Source organism: Marmota flaviventris, chromosome 5 (assembly GCF_047511675.1).
Source record: "Marmota flaviventris isolate mMarFla1 chromosome 5, mMarFla1.hap1, whole genome shotgun sequence".
Classification (NCBI taxonomy): Eukaryota; Metazoa; Chordata; class Mammalia; order Rodentia; family Sciuridae; genus Marmota; species Marmota flaviventris.
The window spans coordinates 19,673,445-19,699,587 of record NC_092502.1 but is presented as its reverse complement, the minus strand read 5'-3'; the positions used below and the strand labels follow the sequence as shown (position 1 = coordinate 19,699,587).

The following is a 26,143-nucleotide window of genomic DNA, read 5'->3' as shown; positions in this document are numbered from 1 at the left end:
TCTTGTCACCCATATGAGCTTTGCACTTTGCCTAGGCAGCCCTTAGAGATTTATCTCAGCCAGTGAACTCTGCCAACATCTTCAGTACTGAGTTGATTCCCCACATAAAATTTCTCAGCCTGTAGGACCCTTATTATGATTTAATGCCACATAAATCACTTAAATAATTTTCAGTATCCTTCAATTGTCTCCACAGCAAAGCCAGTCTAGAAGATGAAAGAGGAACTTAGCTTGGCACCTGGATTCTCTACACCTGTGCTAAATCTGCACTGCCAACCCCTTACAATCCTTCGGTTAAGAGAGAACTGGCCTTATTCCTCATATATCCCAGCAAGCTGCTTGGCACATAGAATCCTATTGAAGAAGTCAAAGGCACCACTTGTTATGGGCATACTGGGTTATACCAATACTTTGAAAGAACATATAAAAATACCTAAGAACATATTTCCATTATCTTGGGAGTAGTGAGATATCATAAGAAAAGCACAAAGCTTAAAAATCAGAAAGCAAAAAGACTAGCTGATAGACCACATTCAAAAAGACTACTTTCCTGTGATGAAATTCATTATTAACCAGGTGAAAAGACAACTGGAAAGAACTGAAAAAAATTCTTTCCAAATAGTACACAGGGTTGGGAGTGGTGGTGCACACCTATAATCCTAACTACTCAGGAGGCTGAGGCAGGAGGAGGGCAAGTTTTAGGCCAGTCTTAGCAATCTAGTAAGACAATGAGAGGGAGGATGATAAAGGAATTTAACAGTTTTCATATTTGTAACTCATGATGAAATATTAATGTAATATTTTGTCGTTAAAACAAATTGTCCCTTTTCTAATCTGTGGCAAGTGCTGACTGTGCCTACTGTCCTGGTATTCCTGATGGTGCAAATCTAGAGACTGCTCATTCTAACAAGGTAAGTTAATTATGCTGGCGTTGTTGGTATAAAAGGTTTGGTGCAATTCCCCTTCTCCCTCCCTTTCCCTCCCTCCTCTTTTCCTTGTTTCTTGGTAATCTTCTTCTCATGCTCTTCCTTCCTACTCTGTTTTGAGTCACCTCCCTTATATCAGAGAAGACATTCGGCATTTGTTTTTTAGGGATTCGGAAGACGGAAGGAGACCCTCATGGGTTCACAAAATACATATACGATGGTGTGAGGGGGAAGGGAAGAAAAGAAGAGAGAGAGAGAAAGATAAGTGTCACAGTAGAATGGGTAGAAAATAGTGATGGGAGGGGAGAGGAGGGAGGAATAGGGAGGGCAGCAGTATACAACTGACACTAGGATTGCTGTATGTATACACATGGATGTATAACCAATGTGATCCTGCAATATGTACACGTGGAAAAATGCGAATTCATACCCTATTTGAATCAAATGTATGATATGTCAAGATCACTGTATTGTCTTGAGCAACTAATAAAAAAAAAAAAAAGGTTTGGTAATCCCTGTGTCATCTCCTGTGTCTGAGCAGGTTCTCAGCCAAGTACACCAATATCACCAAATCTCCCTTGGGGAAGCAAGAAGCTGTGTTCATTGAAGCCTTCCCCAGCCTCATACCTCCTGGTTTGCTCAGATCAATTGAACAATTTGTCTGTCAGATGCATTCAGTTGAATAATTTGACAAAAGGATAAAATATTCAATTGATCTGCATTGACAATATGAGGCTGCATTGTATCTTAAAATAAATGTCTGTTTGGAGAGCTGGCATAGAAATTTTCTGAAGATAAAACCACTAAAAATTGAAATTTGAATTTGACCAATAAATGAAGAATAAGCTGAGGAATTTGATCCACAAGAACAAATTATTTCAGTGATCTGTTTCATTATTAAGAATGTATCCTTTGAGATTACAGAAGTAATATGAAATTTTTCTAAAGGTTTATGACTCAAATTGTAATTTTTTTTCTCAAAGCTAATACTCTGGATTTCAAAGAACACTTGTATTAATTCATTGGTTCAAATACAGAGTGCAAGGTATCTAGACCACACAGAATCCATGCACTACTAATGTCAACCACTGCTCAGTTTCTCTGTTTTTATGCTGAAGTAGGTAATAAACTCCATGTAACTGATCTGAGAAAGTCCAATCCTCATGCCAACCTATTTTCATCAGGAAAGGACTATAAAGTTAAACTTAACACTGAAAACTAGAAACTCTAAAATCAAGTTCAAAATAATATAATAAACTGTTGGTTTAAATAGTTAAACTACTCACAACAGAGGCACTTAGAGATACTTTAAAATGTCATGCTTTTAAAATACTATACCTGAAACAATTAAGTCCTGAAATATATAAATACACAAAGTGCAACAGCTGTATGAATTTAATTTCAATTATACCTTATAAAACTGGCACACAAAGTCAACAACACATTTTTATAGACAGCAGCCAAAACATAGATTAGTTAGAATATAGACAATAAAGCTATGATTTGGGGTCACAAACTAGCACATGTAGCTTTAAATTCAGAGTTGCTCTTAGTTCACTTGAAGTATGTAACTAAGAATCCCGGCTGGGGCTGGGGCTCTGAGGTAGAGCACTTACCTAGCACATGTGAGGCACTGGGTTCAACGTTCAGCACATTAAATAAATAAATAAATAAATAAATAAATAAATAAATAAATGTATTGTGTCTATATACAAGTAAATACACACACATATATTTTTCAATGACTAAGAATTCATAAGAAGATTTGAGATAATAGAAAATTCTGTTGAGTACATATTTTTTTTTAAATATTTTTTTAGGTGTATAAAGTAATGGCTATTGCATTCGTAAACTGCCAGCCTCTTGACTCTAACTTGTAAAAATATTTCTGAAAGTTTCAGCAGAAAAGACACACAAAACTGCATTCATCAAAGCTGTCAGTAGAAAAAGGCATTAAGAATTATTCAGTGGATGTGTTGAAAATTAAAAAAAGATATGCCACTTCATGAACTTATTATTTGTAACTGGTTCACATTTTTCAGATCGAGAAATATAATTTGCTTAGGATGTTGACTTTTTATTATATAAACCACTTATGTTGGCACAAAAATTGTCCTATGGAACATAGAACATTCTTGGTGAATTTTAACTCTAGAAGAGGTATAATGGGAGATGCACTGGCTACTATGCATCTAATAATTCTCATGTCACACAGAATCACCCTAAAATCAGATAATATCCTAGGAGTTTTTAAAAATATTTCTCCTGCTGATAAAATAGCATAAAGTTACTGCATCATCAAACCTCAGCCACCTTCAAGCTCTAGTTTGCCTTCACTGGCAACAGTTCATGAATGCAATAGCCATTACTTTATACACCTTAAATTCTTTCCAATCCCAATGTTGATTAATATTCATGTTATTAAGAAGATATAATATTCCTGGAGACAATAATTTCACTCTATCTTTGATCCTAGTGCAAAGAATGTCACAATATTCATATGGTGCATGTGTTAAAAATAAATGTAATTGAAGGCTTTATTTTAACAAATATTTTTTTTAAATCGTGGGCTATGAAGGAGAAAATGACTTATGACACAGATGCTCTAGCCATGATTCTGTCATTAACCAGATCAATGACCTGAAAAATATTGATTACTTATCTGTAAAATTGGATTGTTGAACTAGAGAATATGTAACTCTCAATTGAGTGCACTTTTTTATAACAGCAGACAATGGGAGCAGTTCCAGAATTTGATGTATCCAAGTTGAGGATGAAATCATTAGAAGTTAAGGTTTTAAATGTTTGTAATTATCCAGATGATCCAACTTAGCAGGTGCCTCAGATGAGATCTTAATCTGTTCACCATGTAAAACTGTAGACAACTAAACTTTCTAAAATACATTTCCAAAATCCTTTACTTTGCTGAATCATATTAAAAGTGTGAAAAAAACTGAACTTTGACTAAATATCATCTTGGTACTGAAGCATAAGAAAGTTCAACAATCAATGAGATTTTTTTTATAAGCGTAATCCTTCAGAGATGTCCTATTCCATATTACCTCTGCAGATACATGGATAGACAGAACATGTGCCTGGATATGGAGAGGAGGGAGAAAAAGGAGAGGAAAAGAGATGAACAGATAATGAGAGAAGCCAGGGATTAAGGAATTGTTTGGGAGTATGTTTTGACCAATATGAATTCATGACATCTTTTTTTCAAAGAAGTTTTCACCATATTTCAATATCTAGAACAACTCAAAACTCCCTAGAATGCATCTTAATTATAATATTTTTCATGGTCTTCTCTCGGGTAAAAATAAATTATAGGGACTAAAATTTTCTTGCTTAATGAGTAAATAATATAGGCACTGGGATTAGAAAGATTTAGGTTAAAGGATGCTTTCTAGAGACATTATGAGCTATGCAAGTAGAACTTAAATTTTCCTGAGCTTAAATTCTTTTCAATCCCAAGATAATGATAATGACAATAATAGCAATACCTACTTTGTAGGGTTGTTTGACAATAAAATTTAGCAATGGATATAAAACATTGTACCTGGCACATTTTACTTGGTGCTATTTTCCTTTAAAGAAAGTCTGAAATAAACTGGCATATGACACACTTACAGCCAGCCCATGCCTAAACAAGCAGACAATTACAATGGCTTAACTGTATTGGACTTGATGTGGTCAAATGTGAATGTAACAGTGGAGGCATGCTATCTGCTGCCCTTAATTGAGCTCTCCTTAATTTTGTGTACTTCCTTAAAGAGGTAAATTAAACCTTTGAGTGGACTAACCTAACCATGAAAAATACATCAGACAAATGGAAATTGTGGGATATTCTCAAAAATACTAGACCAGCAGTGTTCTTCTAAAGTACGAGGGTCATGGAACAAAAAAGAAAAGTTGAGAGATATATTAAGGGAGATTAAAAAGGTGATATAACTCAATGCAGGATACTGGATTGGATTCTCAAGCAGGAAAAGGATGTTAGTGGAAAACATGGAAAAATCTGAATAAAGGTTTATTAACAGGATGTTAACATTGTAGATTATTTTTTTCAGTTTTGTAGATGTTTATGTGAAATTTTGAGGGAAATCTGGGTGAGGAACACGAGGGAACTCTCTTTACTATCTTTGCAATGTTTTATAATCTGAGGCTGCTTCAAAATTTAAAAGTTAGTGAGGCTTAAGTGGAAACTAAGAGCCCACCCTTCTTGCAGGATACCTATCAGCCCTTGGCACTTGTCTCCATCTCCATCCTCCTGCAGCTGGATGTCCAGCCTCCTCTTGAACTAGAGGGGCTTTAGCACTGTCTCATACTCACCAAGTTCTTACACTCACATCCATGTGCCAAGGAAAATGGTTCAAAATATCATACTACATTTAACCACGTGCATCTATTTAGGCTTCAAATAAGAAGCAAAAATAGAAAATGTATGTTTCCGCGGCTGTCAGAGTAGTTGGGCAGAACTCATTTCTGCTCAGTTCTGAGGAACACCCTCTTTCATTATCCTAATGAATTAACCAGCAATGGCAGTTCTACGGCAATTAGGTTATGTAAACGTCTTGCCATAAAGACGCATCATTAGGTTATATTTTTAAACTTCCATATGTCACCCTAACTTAGCAGAGAGAAACGTGCAATGCGGTCGTCATGACAGATTTTCTAAAATTCAGCGGTTTTCCCATTTCTCCTGACATTTTGTTGCAATTTTAATACTCTGCAGGTTGGCATTTGACAGTTTTGCTTCAACTAACTTTGTCAAGCAGGAGCATATGTTTTAAAATGGCAAGCCCTGCCCCCCACTTTTTTTTTTTTCTGAGAATGTTAGGTCAATTTAACAAGACAGATTTTTTTTCAACCTGTAATACTTAAGAAGGGTTAATAGGCGATCTACTTCACAAAAAAAAATCCATTTAATTTCTTGAATCACCAAGATACTCTCCTGGGGTCCAGTAGGGTGGGAGTAAGAGGAAGTTGAATGTGAAATAGTTCTCAGGGTAGAATCTGGCCTTGTTCTATTTGGAACACAAATTCTGAATTCTCATATGGGTTAGAAAACATAGCCTCATAGTCAACAAAGAATTCACAATGTTAGCATTAAGAATCATGCCCAGAGAGCAAATGAGGACAACACACTATGAAATGTCTCTTTTTCAATCTCTAAGTTAAAGATCTAAGCAAAAAATGTTTCCTTTTTTCTCCAATTGGAGAAAAAAACAGGTACTGACCCAAAGACATCAACAAAATGTAATGGGAAATTTTCTCTTTGAGAGTATCAAAGGCAAGAGGCAAAAGAGAATGCACCACAAAAATCAAAACACCATCTACTGATGCTCCAGTCCTTTATGAGGGGACTGAGTCCGACTGTGTCCCCACACCAGAGCAACTTCTAGCCCCAACTCCTGGGGCAAACCTTCTGCTATCTGTACAGCTTCTTGAGACTACTCCAGAAGGGATGGGAGTAGGATTAGTGCCATAACTTGTGGGTTGAAAAACTGAAATGTGGGTTTCCTACTCAGATATTATCAAGGTTATCAGAATAGTGATAGCAGGGCATTTCACCAGCGTGACACTCCTCTAATTATGGGGTCCTGTGCACCTGCCCAAACCCAATTCCACGAAGCCACCCCTGGAGCAGACAGAGCTATGTTCAAAGCTCATTTCTGTCACTTACTCAGATGCAAAAATGTTGACTAGGACCTTGACAAAAGGTCTGTGTGATAGTATTTATGATTCTCCTCTCTTCTTCATATGGAAATTATCAGAATATTTAGTAAGCAAGGGCAATCATAAAATTTTGAACTAAAAGAACCTAGTGACTACCTGGTCTCTCTCCTCCATTCTGTGTGCCTAGTCAGTGACTCTTACTTAGGTCACCTGTCCCAGAATAGAGTGCTCTTTCAGTAATATCCTGATGTAAGAGTGGTTGTTTAAATTTCAGGTTTTGTAGTCCATAGCCTGGGCCTAAATTCTGACTCTATTACTCTGTGCAACTTAGATGAAGTTGTGTACCTTTTCTGTAGTTCATATTTCTCATCTGAAAATGGAAACATCACAATTATATTAACTGCATAGAAATAAATCAAAATGTTAATTGGTAATATAGAGCATTTAAGAAATATCAGTTATTAGTATTTCATACTTTAACTCTAAAAACATATTATTTTCAAAGTCAATAGATAATCATATTGATCAGTAGGTAAGAGTTAATTTAAAGGTTCATTTGGATCTATAGCTAGTTGAACAACTTTATAAAAAACATTTTATTAATGAGTTGATGTGTATGTGACAGGGTTATTCTTATATGCCATGCAAACTTTTTTTTATTAAGAATTCAGATTAAATATGAGTGGTGTCATTATAAAATTTGTTTATGGCAAAAGATTTTTGTTTTGTTTCTGTTTTAGAGTAGGAATGCAGAAATGACTGACGTAAGGAATGACTAAAGTAAAATAGGATGAAATTACATAAGGAGGCCTGATTGTTTTACTAAAAACACATGAAAGCTCTTTGAATGAAAAGTTGTATGAAAACCCCATATAATCACAAGACTGTGATTTGTCAGAAAGTGAGTACAACTTTAGGAGTAGCCAGTGAAGGAAACAGTGGAAAGCTATCACATTTTAGAGTCATTTTACAGCAGGATCAGGTGTAAAGTTTCCAATTAATTTTTGCAACTCTTTAAAGTTGTAAATATTATTTTTAACATGTGGGTTGTACAAAAAAGACAAGGCTGGATATGGCCCATGGGTCACAGTTTGCCTACATCTGGTCTAACTTCAAAGCAGAGATGTCAAAGTTCGTGAAAAGTAAGACCGTAACATGAAGCCTGTAAGAAACCACTTTAAATATATAGATGCATATCCACTGAAAATAAATTGGTAGAAAAAGACTGATTGTGTTAAAAGTGACCATGATAAAAATGACAGAATGGTGCTTTTAACATTGAGTATAACATATTTTGAGACAAAAACAATAGTACCAGAGACAAAAAGAGAAATTTCATAATGATAAAAGGGAAAAATTCATCAGCAAGTCCTAAAGATAGTCAATGTGTATGTCACAAATAATGCCTAAAGTGACATGAAGTAAACATTTACAGAATTAAAAAATAATTACACAGAGGTAGTTGGAATGTTTTAATCATCTTTTACAAAATTGGATAGAACCAGAAAAAAAAATAATGAAAACTTTGAAGATAGACAGAGAAAACTACCAGAGCCAGAAGATGCTTCTTGGAAAATACTAACACAATTGATAAATAAGTAGGAAAACTTATCAAAAGAGAGAAAGAGACAGACGAGAGAGAGAGAGAGAGAGAGAATCTCTAACATCAAGAAAGAAAAGGGGCTATCACTACAGATAGTTGGGCATGAAAAGGATAATAAAAGAGTATTATGAACAACTTCATGCAAATTTATACATCTTAGAAGAAAAAAAAAATCTTGAGCAACACAACTTACCAAGAATGACACAAGAAGAAATAGAAAATCCTATCTCTAAAAGCACCTTATCTAATAAGTCTAAATTTATCCAAAACTTCCTCAAAAAAGCTCTAAATGATTTTACTTATGAATTTTATCACACATTCAAGAAAGAAAAAGAAGCATCAGCACAAGCAGAAACTTTCAGAAAACAGAGGAAAGACAATGCCTTCAATTGCTTTTTGAGGCCAGCATAACTCTAAGACCAATTCCTCACAAACATATTATCTAAAAGGAAAATATCATAATCCAATTCCCCTTATGATGCAAAAATCTTTAACAAAGTTAGTATATCACATCCACCAATGTGTAAAAATGGCAATAAATCATGAGCAACTAAGAGGATTCCAGGAGTGGTTTGTCCTTCAAATTTCAATTAAGCAACTCTCCACACAATGAAGAAGAAAGGGCACAGGATCATTCACTGCAGGGGTTATTTACTCTCCACCTTTGGTGACAAATTAGAAGGAAGGGAAGGCAGGTAATAGTTGGTTCCCAAGGGTTTTTTGTTGTTGTCCTTTGTTTGTTTTTAAGGGCTTAATGGTTGGGTTCATCCTAACAAACTCATACATGCATAGAAATTGATTTATGAAGAGTTTCCAGGAAACACATAGGCCCATTTTTCCTTGCTCTTATTTGTTTTTTTAAATGTTTTTATATGTTGATGGAGCTTATTTATATGTGATGCTGAGAATCAAACCTAGTGCTTCACACATGCTAGGTAATCTCTCTACCACTGAGCCACAACCTCAGGCATCTTATTTGTTTTTCAGCAAGTGGTGATGGCTCAAGTTTGAGGTCAAAGCAGAAGAGAGCCCCTTCAGTGAAGCAAATAATAATGAAATGTGGTTTGGACTGGCTTTTTCTTATGCATCCAACCATCCATCCATCTATACATCATGCATTATTCAATACATTTCTAAATTGTCACAGTGCTTTGTATTCAATTCTTTGAACATAATGAGAAAGAAAATCTATTGATACATGAATAGGGAAAGAAAATGTGATATATACACACTGGAGCTTTACTTAGTCATAAAGAAAAACAAAATTCTTCATTTTCAGGAAGATGGATGGAAATGGAGAACATAATGTTAAGTGAAATAAGACAGGCTCATAAAGCCAAAGATTGTATGTTTTCTCTCATATGTGGAAGCTAGAGAGTAAAACAGTAAATAAAACAATCTCATGAAAACAAATGGGACACCAGTGGAGGACATGTGCTGGGGGAAAGTGGGGAGGAAAGTAAAGGGGAGGAACTAGGCATTGAAATTGACCATATTACAACATGTGCATATACAAATATCACAATAAACCATACTACTTTGTATAATTATAATGCAACAATTAAAAAACATGAGCATGTGCCCACCTTAGGGTACTTATATTCCAAAAAAAGAAAGGAAGGCCTTGATTATAAAACAGAACAAATAAATATTGCAATTGTGAAAAAAAAATCTTTGAAGAAGTTTTTTTGAGAGAGAAATTAAGGAAGGCTTTTGCTAAGAAATAAATTTGGTTTTAGATTTGAAGGTGAATAAGAGCTAGCTAAGCAAAAAAGAAAAAAACAAACAACAACAAAAAAAATAAAAAGAAAGAAAGAAAGAAAAAAAATATATTGTAGGCAAAAAGAGCAGCAAAGTAAAATATCCCCAAGACTCTTCAAGAAACATATTTCCCTGATACAATGATCCCTCTCTGGATCTTAACTAAAAACAGGTTGATGAGCCAAGACTGCCCATGCTACCAGCCTCCTCTCCTTCTTTCAGCCATCAAGAGCTAATTCTATACAACCCCATGTAAGTTGCAGGATGTAATTAATTGTTAGTACATCCTCTTCTGGGTATTTGTGATTAAGAATATAAGTGGAAGGTCCAGGAAAATGTGTCAAAGAGAAGTTTTTTTTTTTTTTTTTTTTTTTTTGATCATCTTTCTGTGTTCGATAGCCAAAGCAAGAAACTTACTTTAGGTGGGAATTTTAGAGCATCATTTTCTATGTTGCATACTGTGATTCAGAAATTTGTCCTCAGATATTTTTGGGTTCTATTGTTGAGTTATAGATGCACATAATAGTTAACCAACAAGCTCAAAATATCAGAAATTGGACCTAGAAAAGTAACAATTTAAATGAGCCCCATAAGGAAACTGAAAAATATCCTAATCCAAATGCATTTCAAACTTTCCTCCTGGGTAGGAGTTGGATCAGAGATCACTGCAACTTCAAACTGTGAGGACAGAGGGATCAGAGGAAATATGATTTCTTATTGCTTCAGGTCTGTCACTATCTCTTACTTGGCAATGGAGAGTTGAGAAAATTTTTCTGGAAAAAAAAAAAAAAAAACGACAATATTCTCATTGTCTTGGATTGAGAGGTGGTTAAAATAACCATTGCAAACTCTCCCCCACCAGTTATTTTTGTTTGTTTGTTTGTTTGTAATAAATACCTTCCTAGGCTCCTGATATTTTTTAACATTTTCTCCCAATTCTTCCTATGACTTCCCAATACTGGTAAGGTATCAATAGGTATGTGCTAAACTGAATAATCAGCTTTAATTTTAAGCCTATCTTGTTTCTACTAAGTTAGTGAATGAGTATCATAATATGGTTAAATTACTACCTTCTTAGTTTGTGGTAGTAGCTTCACAACACATATATCAAGTATCTGATCATACACAATGCAGATATTCCATTTTTTGCCACTTAAACCTGAATAAAGCTGGGGGAAAGTATTAAAATGACTAGACTTTCAGTATTAAATTAATTGAAGGGCTGGGGATATAGCTCAGTTGGTAGAGTGCTTGCCTTAGATACACAAGGCCTTGGGTTCAATCCCTAGCACCAAAAAAAAAAAAAAAAAAAAAAAAAAAAAAAAAACCACAAAAGGCTAAATCAGTATTAAATTAATTTCAATCTCAGTGCATACTGTTGTGTTTTAAATTCTTAACCGCCCCCCTCCTTTCCCTACCTATAAAGTAGGGATGACTTTATACCTATCCAAGTGGCTACTGTGTGGATTAAATGAAATGGTCAATAGAAAGAGATTAGTCAAAATGTATAACTCAAAATGGCATTTTAAGTGGTAGTTATTGGCAGTTTTGTTTTGTTTAAATGGGAATTTTTGAAGAGAGTGGGATGGCACATGCCTATAATCCTAGTGGCTCAAGAGGCTGAGTCAGGAAGATCATGAGTTCAAAGCCAGGCTCAGCAATTTACTGAGGCCCTAGCAACTTAGCCAGACCTTGCCTCTAAATAAAATATATATAAAAAAAAGAAGGGTTGGGGATGTGACTTGGTTGTTAAGCACCACTGGGTTCAATTTCTGGTACAAAAAAAAAAAAAATCTTTGAAGAATGTTCTGTAATGCATCTTCACAACCAAAAACTGTATCCAGCTAGAATGGCCTAAAAGAACTAAAAAGAGAAGAGAGAAATTGGAAAGATAGAGTCAAATAACAACTTTGCTGCACATACAAGCAATTTACAATACACTGTCTTTTGTTTACATATTAAGTGATTCCGATACAATTATAATTCAAAGCAGCCACCATGACTGAACTCAAGGCCAGTTCATTCTTAATGCAATTTTCCTGTTTCTGTCCATCAACCTTTACCATTTGGCAGTGAATATGATTAAATGTACACTCAAGTTGTACTTTATGTCAGAATGTTAAGTATAAACAAAATGTCTCAGAATTTATAACCAGAATACATTTTTTATCTCTACAGGTGGTAGAAAGGAGCATTTGCAATTAATTAAACTGAGAGTAGCTCTATTTTGGTGAGAAATAGATCCTGTAAAATGTCCTGCTTATTAGGGGAAAAAATAAAGTTTAGAGAAACAATGGGACTAGCAAAGATTTAAGAGATTCTTGGCCCATTATGGACTCCAGGATCCCAAGATGCCCATATCGACAAAGTGTAAATACTTTCCTTAAAACCGGGGACAAAAGTGTCCAGAGTCACTTCCCATCTTAAAATGGTTTAAGACAGTGCCTGGTTAGACTATTACTGTGCCCAGGACTTAAGTGTCCTCTTTCCTGGGATGCTTTTAATGCAGACACAGTTCAGTGGAGAGCTGAGCCAGAGCATGATCCATGGGGAGAGACCGTCTGGGACTGAATCCCGACTCCACACTTCATTAGCTGTGTGACCTTTACTTAATCTTTTTGTGCCTTTTAATATCTCATCAGGCTGATATATTAAATGAGACAGTGAATGTCATGCACTTAGTACCCAGTAGAATCCAGCAACTCATCAAAAGATAGGTAGATACAGACACATGAAGATGACCGTAAGACAGTTCACACAAAGTATCTAATATTTTCATTTAAATAGCCTGGAGTCACTTGCCAAAGAGATTGTGAGGAAGAAGGTTGATAAATCCCAATAGAGGTGCATATACTTTAGGGGATTCTTAATGCCATTAGTGTTCGTTTGTTAAAAGGACCTGTGTCTAGAGTGAACCTTAATGAAACAAATACAGTGAACTGATGAATGTAATGACGGCCTGTCATACACAAAGCACCAAAGGACATAAAAGATAACTTAGGACCTTACCCTTCCAGTATAAACACAAGCCATCAAGGTTCTTGGCTGCAAACAATAGAAAGTGGCTTGGGCTAAATCAAATAGAAAAGGTATTTATTAAACAGATGAAGAACAGCTTATAGAAGGCAAGGGGCCAGTGGTGGATGCTATCCTTTGAGGAAAAATTTCCAAATTTACAGAGCATGTTTGGTCTGGTACATTCATCAGGGCCAGCTCCACAGGGTTAAGATATTGTAGTTCTTTGCAGATGCCACTGACATGTGCCACTGAGCACTGCCACCCACCCACTGCCATGACTGAGTCCCTTCTTAAGCTGGACTTTTCTCACGTTACCAGTTCTTCTGCCCCAGATTTCCAATTCAAAGTCATATGATGGGCGACGTGTTGGTCTTGGCACCCCAGAGAAGCTGAAAGCAAGCGTCTGGTTTTTTAGGCTTCCATTATGGGAGGTGGAATCTCATACAGAATAGAGGTTTCCTTAAATACAGTGTTCCAACATAGGGTGGGAGAAAAAAAATAACAAATATCTTCTAAAAACATACAATTTATTAGGTAGGATTTAAATTAGGTAATAGAATTATTAGGTATAAATTAGTTATAATCCAAAAGAAATGTGTTAGTTAATCTGATGTTACACTAAAAACAGGGAAGCAATAAATACAACAAAGACAGAGGCTCTAAAACCAGACCAACCTGTATTCAAATCCCAGCTTAGAAATTATTTGAAAGAAGATATTATCTCACTAAAAACTATGTTCCCCAGCTTTGACTTTATCTACAGTTGTAAATGTGATCCAGGATCTGCCCATCAAATGCAGTCCATCAATCAGGACTGGACTGAGTGGGAAGGCAGTGACCTGTACTTAATCTCTTTGTGCACACACCACATCTATAGCGTATCCTACCTAAGAAGCAGTAGAGCTTGTTTCCAGAAGCCAGAGCAGAGGCACTGCATTCAGTGCGTGGTCGCAGTATCCCAAAAGAATCAGAGTCTGCCTTGGCAAGAGAAGGCTGGGCTGTGGTCCTGGGAGTCACAGCCAAAAGCTCAGCCAATAGTCTTGTTTGTTAGTCCTTCCAAGAATTCTGTAAGCCAAATAAACCTCCTATGCTTAAATCAGCTACATCAGGTTCTATTCTCTTCCATTAACCCTTAATCAATACACATACCTGCTGGCCTGAGCAGCGTGACAGAAGTTACACTTCTCTAAGATCCATGTCCTCATCTTTGAAGAGGAAATGATATCAATCACTAGCATATGAGGGCACAAGATAAGATGAAGTATATGTATACAGACAGCACAAAGCCAGGCAGAAACATGTAATAAATGGTAGTTCCTACTGATAACGGTGCGGATGGTGATCATGCTAGTAATGTAATAATCACGGGGCTGGCTGTTAATGGAGGTCGGGAAGGAGTAAAGACTAGACTCTGGAGGCTTCATAGAGAAAGTGGTAAATGACTGGCAAACATGAACCAGCATTACTGACAGCCTTTGGCAAGGTAGGTGTCTTCAAACGGTGATACAGGGAACCAAGTTCAGAATTTGAGAAAAGACCGAGTTCAATGGGCTGCGATTATCTAAGGAGAACAACAGGAGTCCTCTGGAGGAGCTCTGGGTCTGCAGGTATATTTATGCCTCTGGCTTATAACGTTCACATCAGGCTTTACAGAATGCTTTCCAGCCTTTACTCAAAATGCTAAGGAATCCACAAATGTGACATTTTCACCTAATTAGAATCATGTACAAAATGAAGCCCAGCCAGGAAGAGACAGGTTGGAGGATGATGGCATTGTTGGCCTCCTTCCTGAGCCTAAAAAATAACTAAATAAACAAGTTTGTGCCTCCACACCTTCTCTCTATGAAATTTGCCACGGAGAAATTGGTAATATGCAGATGAGGAACTATATCCTCGATCAAATAGGTAATTTCAAAGCAAGACAAATATCGACAGTGGGAACTTAAAAGAAGGTGGCTGTCACCTTCAGAAAGGTGAGTATCTACCAGGTGGGTTCCTCAGCACAGCCTCATCAAACACATGGTGTCAGGAAAGGTTTAGGAATTCACTTAGCTGTTAAGAAAATGCTTCAGTTTCAAGAACCCGTGATGGGAATCTGTATCTTGTAATTGCTCCATGCTGTTCTGAAGGCTGGAAGCTGAACTCCTTGCCAACACATTCCTAAACTTCACAGCTGTGGTTACCACGTGGTCAAAGGGCTAAGTTTCCCTGAACTCTGGGCTTATTTGCTTACCAAATGGACTGTTTTAGTCAATTTTTCAATAATATCAATGATTTCTGATATTCCAAATTACTTCTCTTCACTTCTTTCAATGCATAAAATAATTCTAATGTTCCTGAAGGATTAAATGATTCCTCCTTATACTCATTCATTTTGTATTAGAAAAACGTCCACATAACCTAGAAGTCTCATCAAACATCATTATGAATGTAAACTAAGTGTGAAGAAGTAATACCATAAAACCTTCATCCTAGAAGTTTAAGTAGGCACTTTCCTTAGTAAAATATTACCCAAATTTATATCTGGAATTGTTAATTTTATACTTTCTATGATGTGGCAATTCACTACTGTGACCTCCTCTTACTCATTAGTGTTATTCAAGAGTCTTCTGAGAGGATGAAAACACGGTTACAGGTCTACACCGTCTAACAAGTACTGTGCCTTGAACAATCACCGTAATCAACTACAGAGCTTCTAATTTACTGATTCAATAGGTCTGTGGTGGGGCTCCTTCATTTGGAATTCACAGTATCACCAGTAATATAACTGTATTGCAGAAAGGCTGAGAACCTGTGTCCAAGAGAACTGACAAACACAGACCTTGAGCTTGTGTGTGGAACCATCTCCCTGTCATGTCAGCAGCTGTGGTGACCACGCACTGGATGATGCTAAGAAAGTACTTTCACAAAGCCAAGCTGTGTAGAGACCTCCTTTAGGTATTGTATTGAAGAGAGACAGAAAATGGGGTCCCAGAGAGCCTTGGGTACCTCTATAAATGGGGAAAAACAAATTTCAGTTACATCAGTTCCTCCTAGTCGTCATGAAAGGAAGAAATAATCTATAGTGTCCAAGCCCCAGATCAAAGTGTCAGTTAAGTGTGAGAGGCCCAGTTTCCTGAATAGGGAACCCAGTAAGAGTGCCCAGTCCCCTTCCTGGAGGCCAGTTGTGGAAACCACAACACACAAGTGCCCAGGAAACGCAGGTTGTTTCAGAAAACCCATATCAGCTACTTGTTCTGATCAAACTAGGACTTTATTACAAACATGAATTGAGTACCAAGATCAGAGACATGTAGAAAAATCAACAGCAGGAGAAATAAGGAACAAGGTAACAAACATACACCATCATGGAAGGGAACAGAAAGGGAAGGGGGCAGAAGAGAAGTTGAAAATACACAGGAATCCTTAAAAATGCCATTCCATAGAAGAACAAGAGACTGTGGAAGACAGGCAATCAAAAATAAATAAGAGTTTTTAGAAATGGAAAACATGGTTGCCAAACAAAATATTTACCTTCTCTCTATGAAATTTTAGAAAAATAAAAATAAATATTAGCAATCTGAAAGACAAAAAAGTCTATGCATTTTAGTTCAGATCCATTGGAGACCAAGATAGGAGACCCAAGACCTATCTAATAGGAATCTCAGAAAGAGAAAATGGAGACTATAAAAAGAAGAAATGAATAACTTGAAAAAAAAAAAAAACAACATTTCTTTGTACCAGGGGAAAAACACACACTTTAAAGGGTTTGAATTCAATTTCAAGACAGACCCTTTAGATCTGAGTCCATACTTCCAAATAATAGAAGACCTGAAGGGACAGAAATCTTGAAGTCCAGATGAACACTGAGGTCAGAATAACCACTGATGAGGTACTGAAACTAAGTACACATCCAGGTACTCATCCGTGGTCTTCAGGGACTGATAACTGTTAAACCCAGAGCACATTCCAGCAAAATGTCTCCACAGGATTGCCAGGAAGATAAACCCCTCAGTTCCACAATACTAGATTCAATTCCAGAAACTATCAAAACAACAGCGTTGCAAATGAAATTTGTACGCAGTGACTCTGTGGAGCATTTCCAATGTTCTTTGCTATTTCCTTGATAAATAATTATGACGAAGCCTTGCTGGAATGTCACAGAAATATTTTTCTAATTCAAAATAATTCCAAGGTCAGCTAAAATGCTTGGGAGCTTCATTATTCAACACGCTCCACTTGATCTCTCCCACTCCACACGTGTATGTGCACTGACACATGTACACACACCTTATCTTCTGTTGAGCCTTAAGTAGATCAGAAGACTCAAGGGGGATTAGATTATTTAGAAAGGCAGAAAAAATATGAGGGCCTTAACCTTATTCTACAAAGAAGTAACTGTAAAACGTAATCCTATGAGGAAAATCTGAGAAAAGAAAGATTACGGGCTGAATAACAATAGACCATCAGCCACAGGCACCGTCCTACTTGAAATCTTAGCAGGGAGGCGATTTTCATCTGTTCTGGAGCAGCATGCTCCCAGAGGTATATGTATATGGGATCTACAACCTCACATAAACCATTGCTTGCCTGATTGTCCTCTAATTAAAATCCTTTGATTTCTGCTGGTGCCAAGCAACCCTCAATGTAAAGCCACTTGGAAATTATCCCAACCTCATCACTGGTCCAATGACAGAAGTCCTTCATCCCCAGGAAATGGTCTTAAAGAATACTGCAACCTATCTGATTTTTTTGCCAGTTACAATTGCTATGAAATTTTCTGTTTTTTACTCTTCAACCCCAAATTGTCTTTTGGCATTTTTCAGGGTTGGTAGAATTTTGCCCTTAGGTTAGATATAGTGTGCTCTCTTAGGAGGAAATTCTGTGCTTATTTGAAAACAGCCATCCTGTTCAAACACAGCACCCCCTCCACTAGCCTAAATTTCCCTTCCTTGGGGTAAATGTGCCTTCCTGCTTCCAATTCCAGTTTCTTCTACTGGGTCCTTCAAATGCCCTGGTTTATGTACCATTTACATTTTGGTTGTTCAGATTGCTAAATATTTTTAAAGTGTTGTTCTCTGAGCACAATATTCCAGGTGCAATTTGATAATGATAATGATGATATTTATAATGATAAGAGCCACTACATATAAAAACATCAGTGTCAAGCATTGCACAAAAGCCTACGTCTTGTTTGTCTCATTATTTATAAAGATCATAAAATCTATGTCTTGTTTATCTCATTATTTATAAGGATCACAATTTTGTAAAAGATGATAAAACTGAGCTTGAAGAAGCTAAGGTACCTGTTTAGTTAACTTGAGGAAGCCACACTAACCCACTGCCATCCATCTATCTATCTATCTATCTATGACACTCTTCTTGTTTCTACATTTTCCAATATATTATAGTTATATTTACGAAAGTATTAGCTAGTAGAGTATTTAGTATATCTGGCTTCCAAGATTTAATGTTAAGCCTTTGTTATAGTATATTTGCAATGAATACCTCAAATGCTTAAATGTACACATCTATATTGATCTCTTCAAAAGGGTGATTTAAGATGAAATTGTTAGATAAAGAAAATACAGCCTTCATTCCATCAATAACCTATCAGCAAGTTGTTTTAAGATATCCAAACTGAGATTCTGTAAGGCAGCAGCAGGCATACTCCTACCCTCTGCTTTCCTACAGCATGGTGAATCTCTCTTAGGATGAGAGGTTGGTGCCTGTTTATTGTTACTCACAGGGACCCCTTCTTCAACAGTCATGGAAGCTTTACCTGATAAGCAGGTGGTGGCCTTCTTTGGCCAGTTGAAATATTGTTAAAACTACGAATGGATAATATTTACAAATGGACTGACATCCAAGTACAGATGTCACAGCAGTTTTAAATATACGTCTTTGGATGTTAAAGCTAGTTATTAATACTATTTCCTCAGGCCAAAGCAAAAGATGTTAATTTGCATTTTATACTGTAGACGCAGGTGGGTGAATCATTCTAAGAGAAGGTAAATAGCATCACAGATGAAATAAACCTGGAATGTCACTACAAGGACTAGAATAAACTCCATAAAAGTCAAGAGAGGCAAAGCTGTACTAAGCATCCATCTTTAGCTGGATTTACTAGTTCTGAAAATTATTTTATTTTTGGTACCAGGAATTGAACCCAGGGGCACTTAACCACTGAGCTACACCCTCAGCCCCCACTTTTCAAAAAAACATTTCCATTATGAGACAGGGTTTCCCTAAGTTGCTTAGGACCTCACCAAGTTGCTGAGGCTGGCCTTAAACTTCTGATCCTCCTGCCTCAGACTCCGGAATCTCTGACATTATGGGTATGTGTCACTATGACTGACTATAATGGGACCCTTTAAAAATATAATGAAAACTTCTATTATTATGTTAATTATTATTAATGGCTGAAGTTACTATTTATGAGGTGGCTGAAGTTACTATTTACCACATCCAATGTGCAAGAGTCTTCATCTCTAGTATTACATTTATTCTCATAAAACCTCATGTGGTAGATATAATTGTCCCCATTTTATCCATGAGGAAATTAAGGTCTGGTTAGGTAGGGTGACTTCTCCAATATCACTCAGATAATCAGTGACTTTAGAGGCCAGAAAGAACTAATGTCTGATACTGTCAAAAAGGTCAGTGTGTAAGATAGTTTTTGTAAGATCTTAAAAGATGATATCTGGTTATCCATCTCAGCCCACACTTGGTAAATCCTGTGAAACTGCCTAATGAAGAGCAGAGTTCTGCACCTTATGATTCACTGTGGATCCCACAAAGGTTGAGACTGACTGGAAAACCAACAGAGTTGAGACAGCATTAAACTCATCCTCTAAGACATTGTGTCTACATTTTCTACTGAGCCTGAGATTGGATGAGATAAATGCACACCAAAAGAAGAGGGGAAAAAAAGAGAACACTTTGCATTTTTAATTACTTGAACTAGTTATCAAAGCATCCAGATGGGAGAATTCCATATTCCTTTCCAAACAAGGAGTTAACATGTCCCCAGTGAAGAACCTGAAACTGGTGTTGGAGACAGAATGAGGCTTCCTTGCTCTTCCAAGAGACTGAGCAGGTCATGATGAGACCAGATAGCATAGCTGATATTGGTATTAGAAAGTGAGCTGGTGCAGAATTAATAGAGCCACCCCTGACTTTTCCCATTTTGAGGATATGTTTTTTCCCCCCACTCCCATTTTTTACATTTTTTTTTTAAATTTACGGATGGAACATTCTAAGGAAATACAGTTCTTTTGAATGTTCTTGCTACTTAGTAATAAATTCCAGTACAGAAATAATAAATGGTCTCAAGTTTACCAATGCTTTGGAAATCCATTGCTGCCAAATACAATTTCAGACTGTTAGTATGAGTCAAAGATTTCTCTCTTTTTAAAACTATATAAAGTTCTAGTCACTCACACTGTCATAAGGTCAGCAAAACATTTTATACTGTGAATTTCCTTAGTATGTTCCATTAAAAAATGAGAAATTGTGAAATAGGGTATAGTCAGACTCCTCAAAATTGGAATAGTTAGAGGGCTGGCTCTGTTAAATTTGCAACAGCTCAGCTTTCTTATACCAATATCAGCTACCTGGCCTCAACCTGACCTGCTCTGTCCCTTAGAAGAGATCTTTGGCTTGTACTAACAGCATCAGCAACCTTCAGACCATTTATTATTTCTGTACTGGAATTTATTACTAGCAAGAACATTCAAAAAACTGTATTTACATAGGCAAAGTGTTATCTGGTACTTTTAGAGTAACATCCTAGAAAAAATAGGAAAATATTACAGTGTCCCTTTCCCAACCTGTCCTGACAGGTTCAGAGACAAATCTAGACAAGATATGTCCATGAATGTGTAAATGCCCATGCTACAAAGACAAAAAATGATGAGTAGCCTCTGATCATAGAGATGATAGGAACAAGTAGATGAAAGACAGCTTTAAGAGAGAAAAATAAATGGAAGCACCTTTCAATGAATTCTCCTATTTTGGCAGTTTGGTTCACGGCCTGTGTAGTGATAAATAGTATCAGGGCCCATTTAATTCTGCAGATCCCATTGATCCTATAGGACATCTCTGTCATTTTAAATTTAAGAACAGTAATGAAGCAAACATAGTCCATTCTGACCACCTAGAATCCCCAGCATTTACTTCCAGACTTCTATAAATTCTCTTTCTTTAAGACCTTATAAAACTAAATACCCAGATAGCACTTTTGACTAATGCAATTTTATATTCGTGTATGTGTTTATTTAAATTATATCCATCTTCCTCATCATAGAGGGCAGAAAGTATCTATTGTTCTTTCCATTATGCTAATGAAAAACCAGCCTCTACCTCAGAGCAAGCCTGTCCAAGGAAGGGACATCACCTTTGTCCTTGGAAAAACCCACAGAGCACTCCTAGGCACACTGCCACCCTGCTAAGTTGTTTATCTACAAATAACAGGAGAGATCTGCTGCGCCAGGTGTCCCTGACTCAGTCAGGCTAGGTGGAGATCCACAGCAACCCCCTAGCAGCCACCAATCAGCATGAAACAGGGAAATACCTGGGATGCCAGATGACCCTCCCAGTAGTTTATGGTGTTGATAACCTATTGGGAAACCATGTAGTTCAGCACGTACACCCCTCTTGGCTTAAACCAATCAGTTCAAATGAATACCCCTTTTGTACTGACCAATCACCCCTATCCAACTTGTTCCCGCCAGTGAATGTGCTAATCATGTTTTAGAGTTGTTATTTGATTTTCCCGCAGTGTGTGATGATTTGCTCTGATGTATGTGAAGTCCCTGCCCTCTCCAAAGAATGTATAAAAATGCTGCAAACCCTGGGCTGGGGCCTCTCAGCGTCACCAGTTGCTGTGTGTGCATGCGGAGGACCCAGCTAGCTAGCAATAAACACCTCTTTGCTGCTTACATCGATCTTGGGTCTCTGGTAGTCTTTGGGGGTCCCACATTCGAGCATAACAATTGTTAAGTCCCAATTTCCCTTTGGGAAAATTTCCTGATTTTCAGAATAAGAATAAGAGGGCTAAGAGTGGAAGTCTTTTAATCAGGTCCCTCAAAATCAGTGTCTTTACTAAGGTAAACCAGGTATTAATCACAACAGCACAGATCTACTCTGCCATTAAGGAGCTGAGTGATCTTGGACAAATAACTTTAACTTTTTGAGTCTGTTACCCTAGTTATAAAGACAGAAATATTGATATTTATTACATTTCTCATAGTAACTAATCTTAAATGAAATATATAAAGCTTAATGAATTATCATGGCAATTTTTAAGTATCTCTGTAAAAATTAATAACATCACAAATTTTGGAGTGTTGTTCAGGTCCTTAGGCATCAGTTCTTTGAAACCGAAAGGCCAAGGTGTTGGGGAATGAGATTGATCAAATTATATTATGTGTATATATAAATATAGCATGATCTATCTGTATAATTATAATCTACCAGTAACAATTATTTAAAAACTCAAAAGGCCTCATTTACTTATCTGAGAGGAATATGGAAGACTATTTAAATAAGAGCAATAAAAATGCTTCCTCCATGGAGGGGTGTGACTATTTAAAATCTCAGTGTAATTCTACCTCAAAACATTCTCTTATCACAAACAATTCATGAGTGGTGGACAGCAACTTACCTTTTAAAGAAATAACCTTACATCCACAATATGAAATTGTCAAGAGTTTGAATTCTTAGAAATATTGTACCATAAATTGAACCACAAGTTAAGAAAAAGCAACATGCAGTAATGATGCTGTCCCACTGATATTTACATACAATAAATCTCTGAAATCCTATAGACCAATTTCTTAAAATAGTTTTGTATGGCAAAGATCTAACTTGAAAATAATGATTATTTGGAATATTTGTAAGCAATCAGCTTTTACAAAATGCATGTAAATTTAATTATCCTCAGAACCTAGCTTTTGAATTCTTCAAAATTACCCACAATGTGTCATAAATACTGCATTTCTGCTCAGAGCAGTGATCTGGAGTCCCATGGTCTGCCACAGCTAAAATTCCTCCATAAGGATAAGAGTGTCTTCCCAGCAATCCAGCTACTGAGTACCTTGAAAACTGGATGTAAAATTGTCAGCTCCCAACTATTTAGTGGGAGAAGGAATGCAAGCATTCCAAAGAATTGATGATTCAGAATGTTCTTCCACTTCAGATAACTTCCTGTGTGATTTTTGACATGAAGACAGGTTACCAATCAACATTTTAGCCCAACCAACAGGGTAGGTGACTGAATCAACATGGAGCTAAAACCACAGCCTACAAAAGCCACCATGCTTCAGAACAGTAAATACAATGAATACACACACACACACACACACACACACACACACATGGACTTCAGCAAGAATATAAACGTTGGACACCAAAAACAGAGTTTTAAAACTAGAACAAAACATTCCATTAATCCATAATTTAAGGACACCTTAACTAATCAATATGGAAGGCCACATCACTTAACAATTACAAAGAGACACAGAGAGGCAGACAGACATTGGGAGATTTTATGAGACAGCATCACCTGCACCTATTTTCTCAATTCTATTGCAACTGTTTGCACCAATTCCATACTTTAAATGTCTGGAATAGCCTTTGGTCTCCTTCCAGGATCCTATCAACTTCCTTTTATTCCCAGATTATTTCTTCCATTAAACCTCTCTTTTAAGGAAATAGAGATGGGAATAAAAGGGTGGCAGCATAATGGAGGGGAGATGTTGTTTGTCACCACCTCCTTCCACTAAATTTTTTGTGCTTAGCAGAACTTCTGCAGGACTTTGGTCTGCACACCCACCAGTATAAGGGCCCCTGCCCCCAGAGAAGCTTACAGCAGAGTTCCCTCTAGCTGGATTCTCAGAGACACTTACAGCTTTCAATTTCCAAGGTGCAGTTTTGTTCGTCCAGTGGGTACCGCCGCAGGTCCATCATGCAGGCAGCTGTGGTTGTGATTCTAGAAGAGAAAGAGCAATATGCATCATTAGCAGGGCCATGACCTGAGCTGGAAAGTTAAACCCAGGTGTCTCGATAAATCTGGACTCTCTGGGTGACTGCGATTTAGCCTAAGCTCTAAAGAAAAGAAGTGATGCAACTTTTGATAAAACACTTTCCTTTGTGAGGCTCATGATGATCACAAAGTAGAGACTGGACTAAATCAGTATTTCCCTAAGAGTGGACCATTAACTACTCATGCAAAAATCACCTGACAGTGTTTGTGAGGCAGGCAGTTCCCATGTCTGGGTGCAGTCCCCCGTCTGTTCTATCAACCACACAGGTAAATGAGAGACAAGCAATACTCCTCTTCCTCCCAGGTTTCCTCCTTCCTTTCTCAAGACCCTAAAATCGCATTTTTCAACAACGTTACCTTCAATCTACCATTTTTCACCTTTCTTTCTATAGTAGAGTATTATGCAAGTGCTTTAAAACGTTTAAACTTTACATCTCCTGAAGAAAACTAAGAGTACAAACTAATGTTGAATTTGACCAACTTATGCTTATTGTGAGGAGCACGATGCTCTGTGCTGGGAAGAGGGAAAAAAGATGTACTTCTGGCTTGGAAAAAATAGTGTATAGTTAGATTTTTTTAATTAAAATAACCTTGAGTACAGTTTAAACCTGTAATCCAAGTAGAAGGAGTGTATGGAATTCCTTAGAACAGCATAGGATTGTCAACTAAAGATTAAAAATATTCGATTCACTTAGTATAAAGAATCATTGCCTCCTAAGGTTGATAAACTTTTCTATAAAGGTTTATATTTTGTTAATTTTTGTTTTCCTTTTTTATACGTCTGAAGATCACTCTGATTCCTTCCTTTTCTTCAACACACCCTGTTGGCTACTCTGCTTCAATTCCTTACCATTTCCACTGCCTCCCCGCTGAGTAGGTGTCCCCCTGCCTCATCTCCACACAGGAGCATAAATTAGATTTTATACTCCTTGGCTTAAATTTTTCAGTGATTCTTCCAAGAAAACCCCAAGCCCTGGCTATGGCCCATTACGTTTTGGAATCTCTGTCCATGTCCTTCTTCCTGATCACCTAACACACTGTGTCCTCGCTCAGTGCTCAGTGTCCTTCAGCCATGCCACCTGTTCTTTCTGCCTAGAACAAGAGTCTTCTAGGCCTACACAGAGCCCTCTCTTCTGATCATTAATTTCAGAATCACCTTCCCCAAGAAGCCCGTCCCCAGCAGGCCACCAAAGTGACTGCCATGACTAATGGTCCATTTCAGGTTTCTACTCATTTCCTTTAAGCAATTACCACAATCTGAAATTATCTCGATTATTCATTTTTCTTTGAACTATTTCTTCTAATAAAGTTTAAGCTGTATAAGGGCACATTCCACTCTATTCACGGCAAGGCACTCAATATACATCTGTTGAATAAATAAACATATGGATTTTTAATGACGTAAGCAGTTGGTTTTGCTCACTGTAAATCTTTGTATTTGAAGAATTATTTTATGGTGTAATTTATATTCTTTTTTAAATTCATAATGTGTCTTAGGTTATAAAGGTTCTTTTAATATTTTGAACAATAGATATAACTTAACCAATTTAAGCAACCCTACATAAATAATACTAGAGTTTATCTGATTGTCAGTTTGATTACTTTTGCTTTCATTGAGATTTACCAGATTTCTATATGCCATAAATCCTATTAAAACTAACATTCGCATCTCACTTTTTTTTATCAAGGTTGAAACATTACAATTCATTTTAACTAAGTGATACTTATATGAATTTCTCACTGGTCCACTGATTGTTTTGTTCATTTGTGTTTTTAGATGAAGATACAATCTGAATTGCTGCTAAAAGACACATGAATATGCGGAATGGAAGGTTTCAAGGGACAAGAGATTAGATACATGATAGGCATACCAAACACCAGTATTACCCTTGTAAAATAGCAGAATTAATTCCTACCTGCAGAAATGGAGAAAATTAAATTCACTGAATAAAATGAATCCAGAAGACATGAACAGACATGAACGGTAGAAAGGCATACACATAATCAAGAAGGCGACAGGTACAGAAGGACAAACTGCAAGTGAGGTGAAATCGCAGTGTTGCTATAGGTGGTGGGTCAGTCTTTGTGATAATGCACATTCATGGCAATCGCCATCTCTGAACCATTGCC

At 36.8% G+C, this 26,143-nt stretch overlaps 1 protein-coding gene across 3 annotated transcripts in view; it reads right to left on the bottom strand.

Moving 5' to 3' along the window:
- Gabrb2 (gamma-aminobutyric acid type A receptor subunit beta2) overlaps positions 1-26,143 on the bottom strand; it is a 232,515-nt gene that overhangs the window by 90,170 nt on the left and 116,202 nt on the right. For all 3 annotated transcript variants that reach the window (XM_027938712.2, XM_071612006.1, XM_071612007.1), the window contains exon 6: positions 23,877-23,959. In XM_027938712.2, the coding sequence (XP_027794513.1) occupies positions 23,877-23,959 (83 nt within the window). The remainder of the gene's footprint in view (positions 1-23,876; positions 23,960-26,143) is intronic.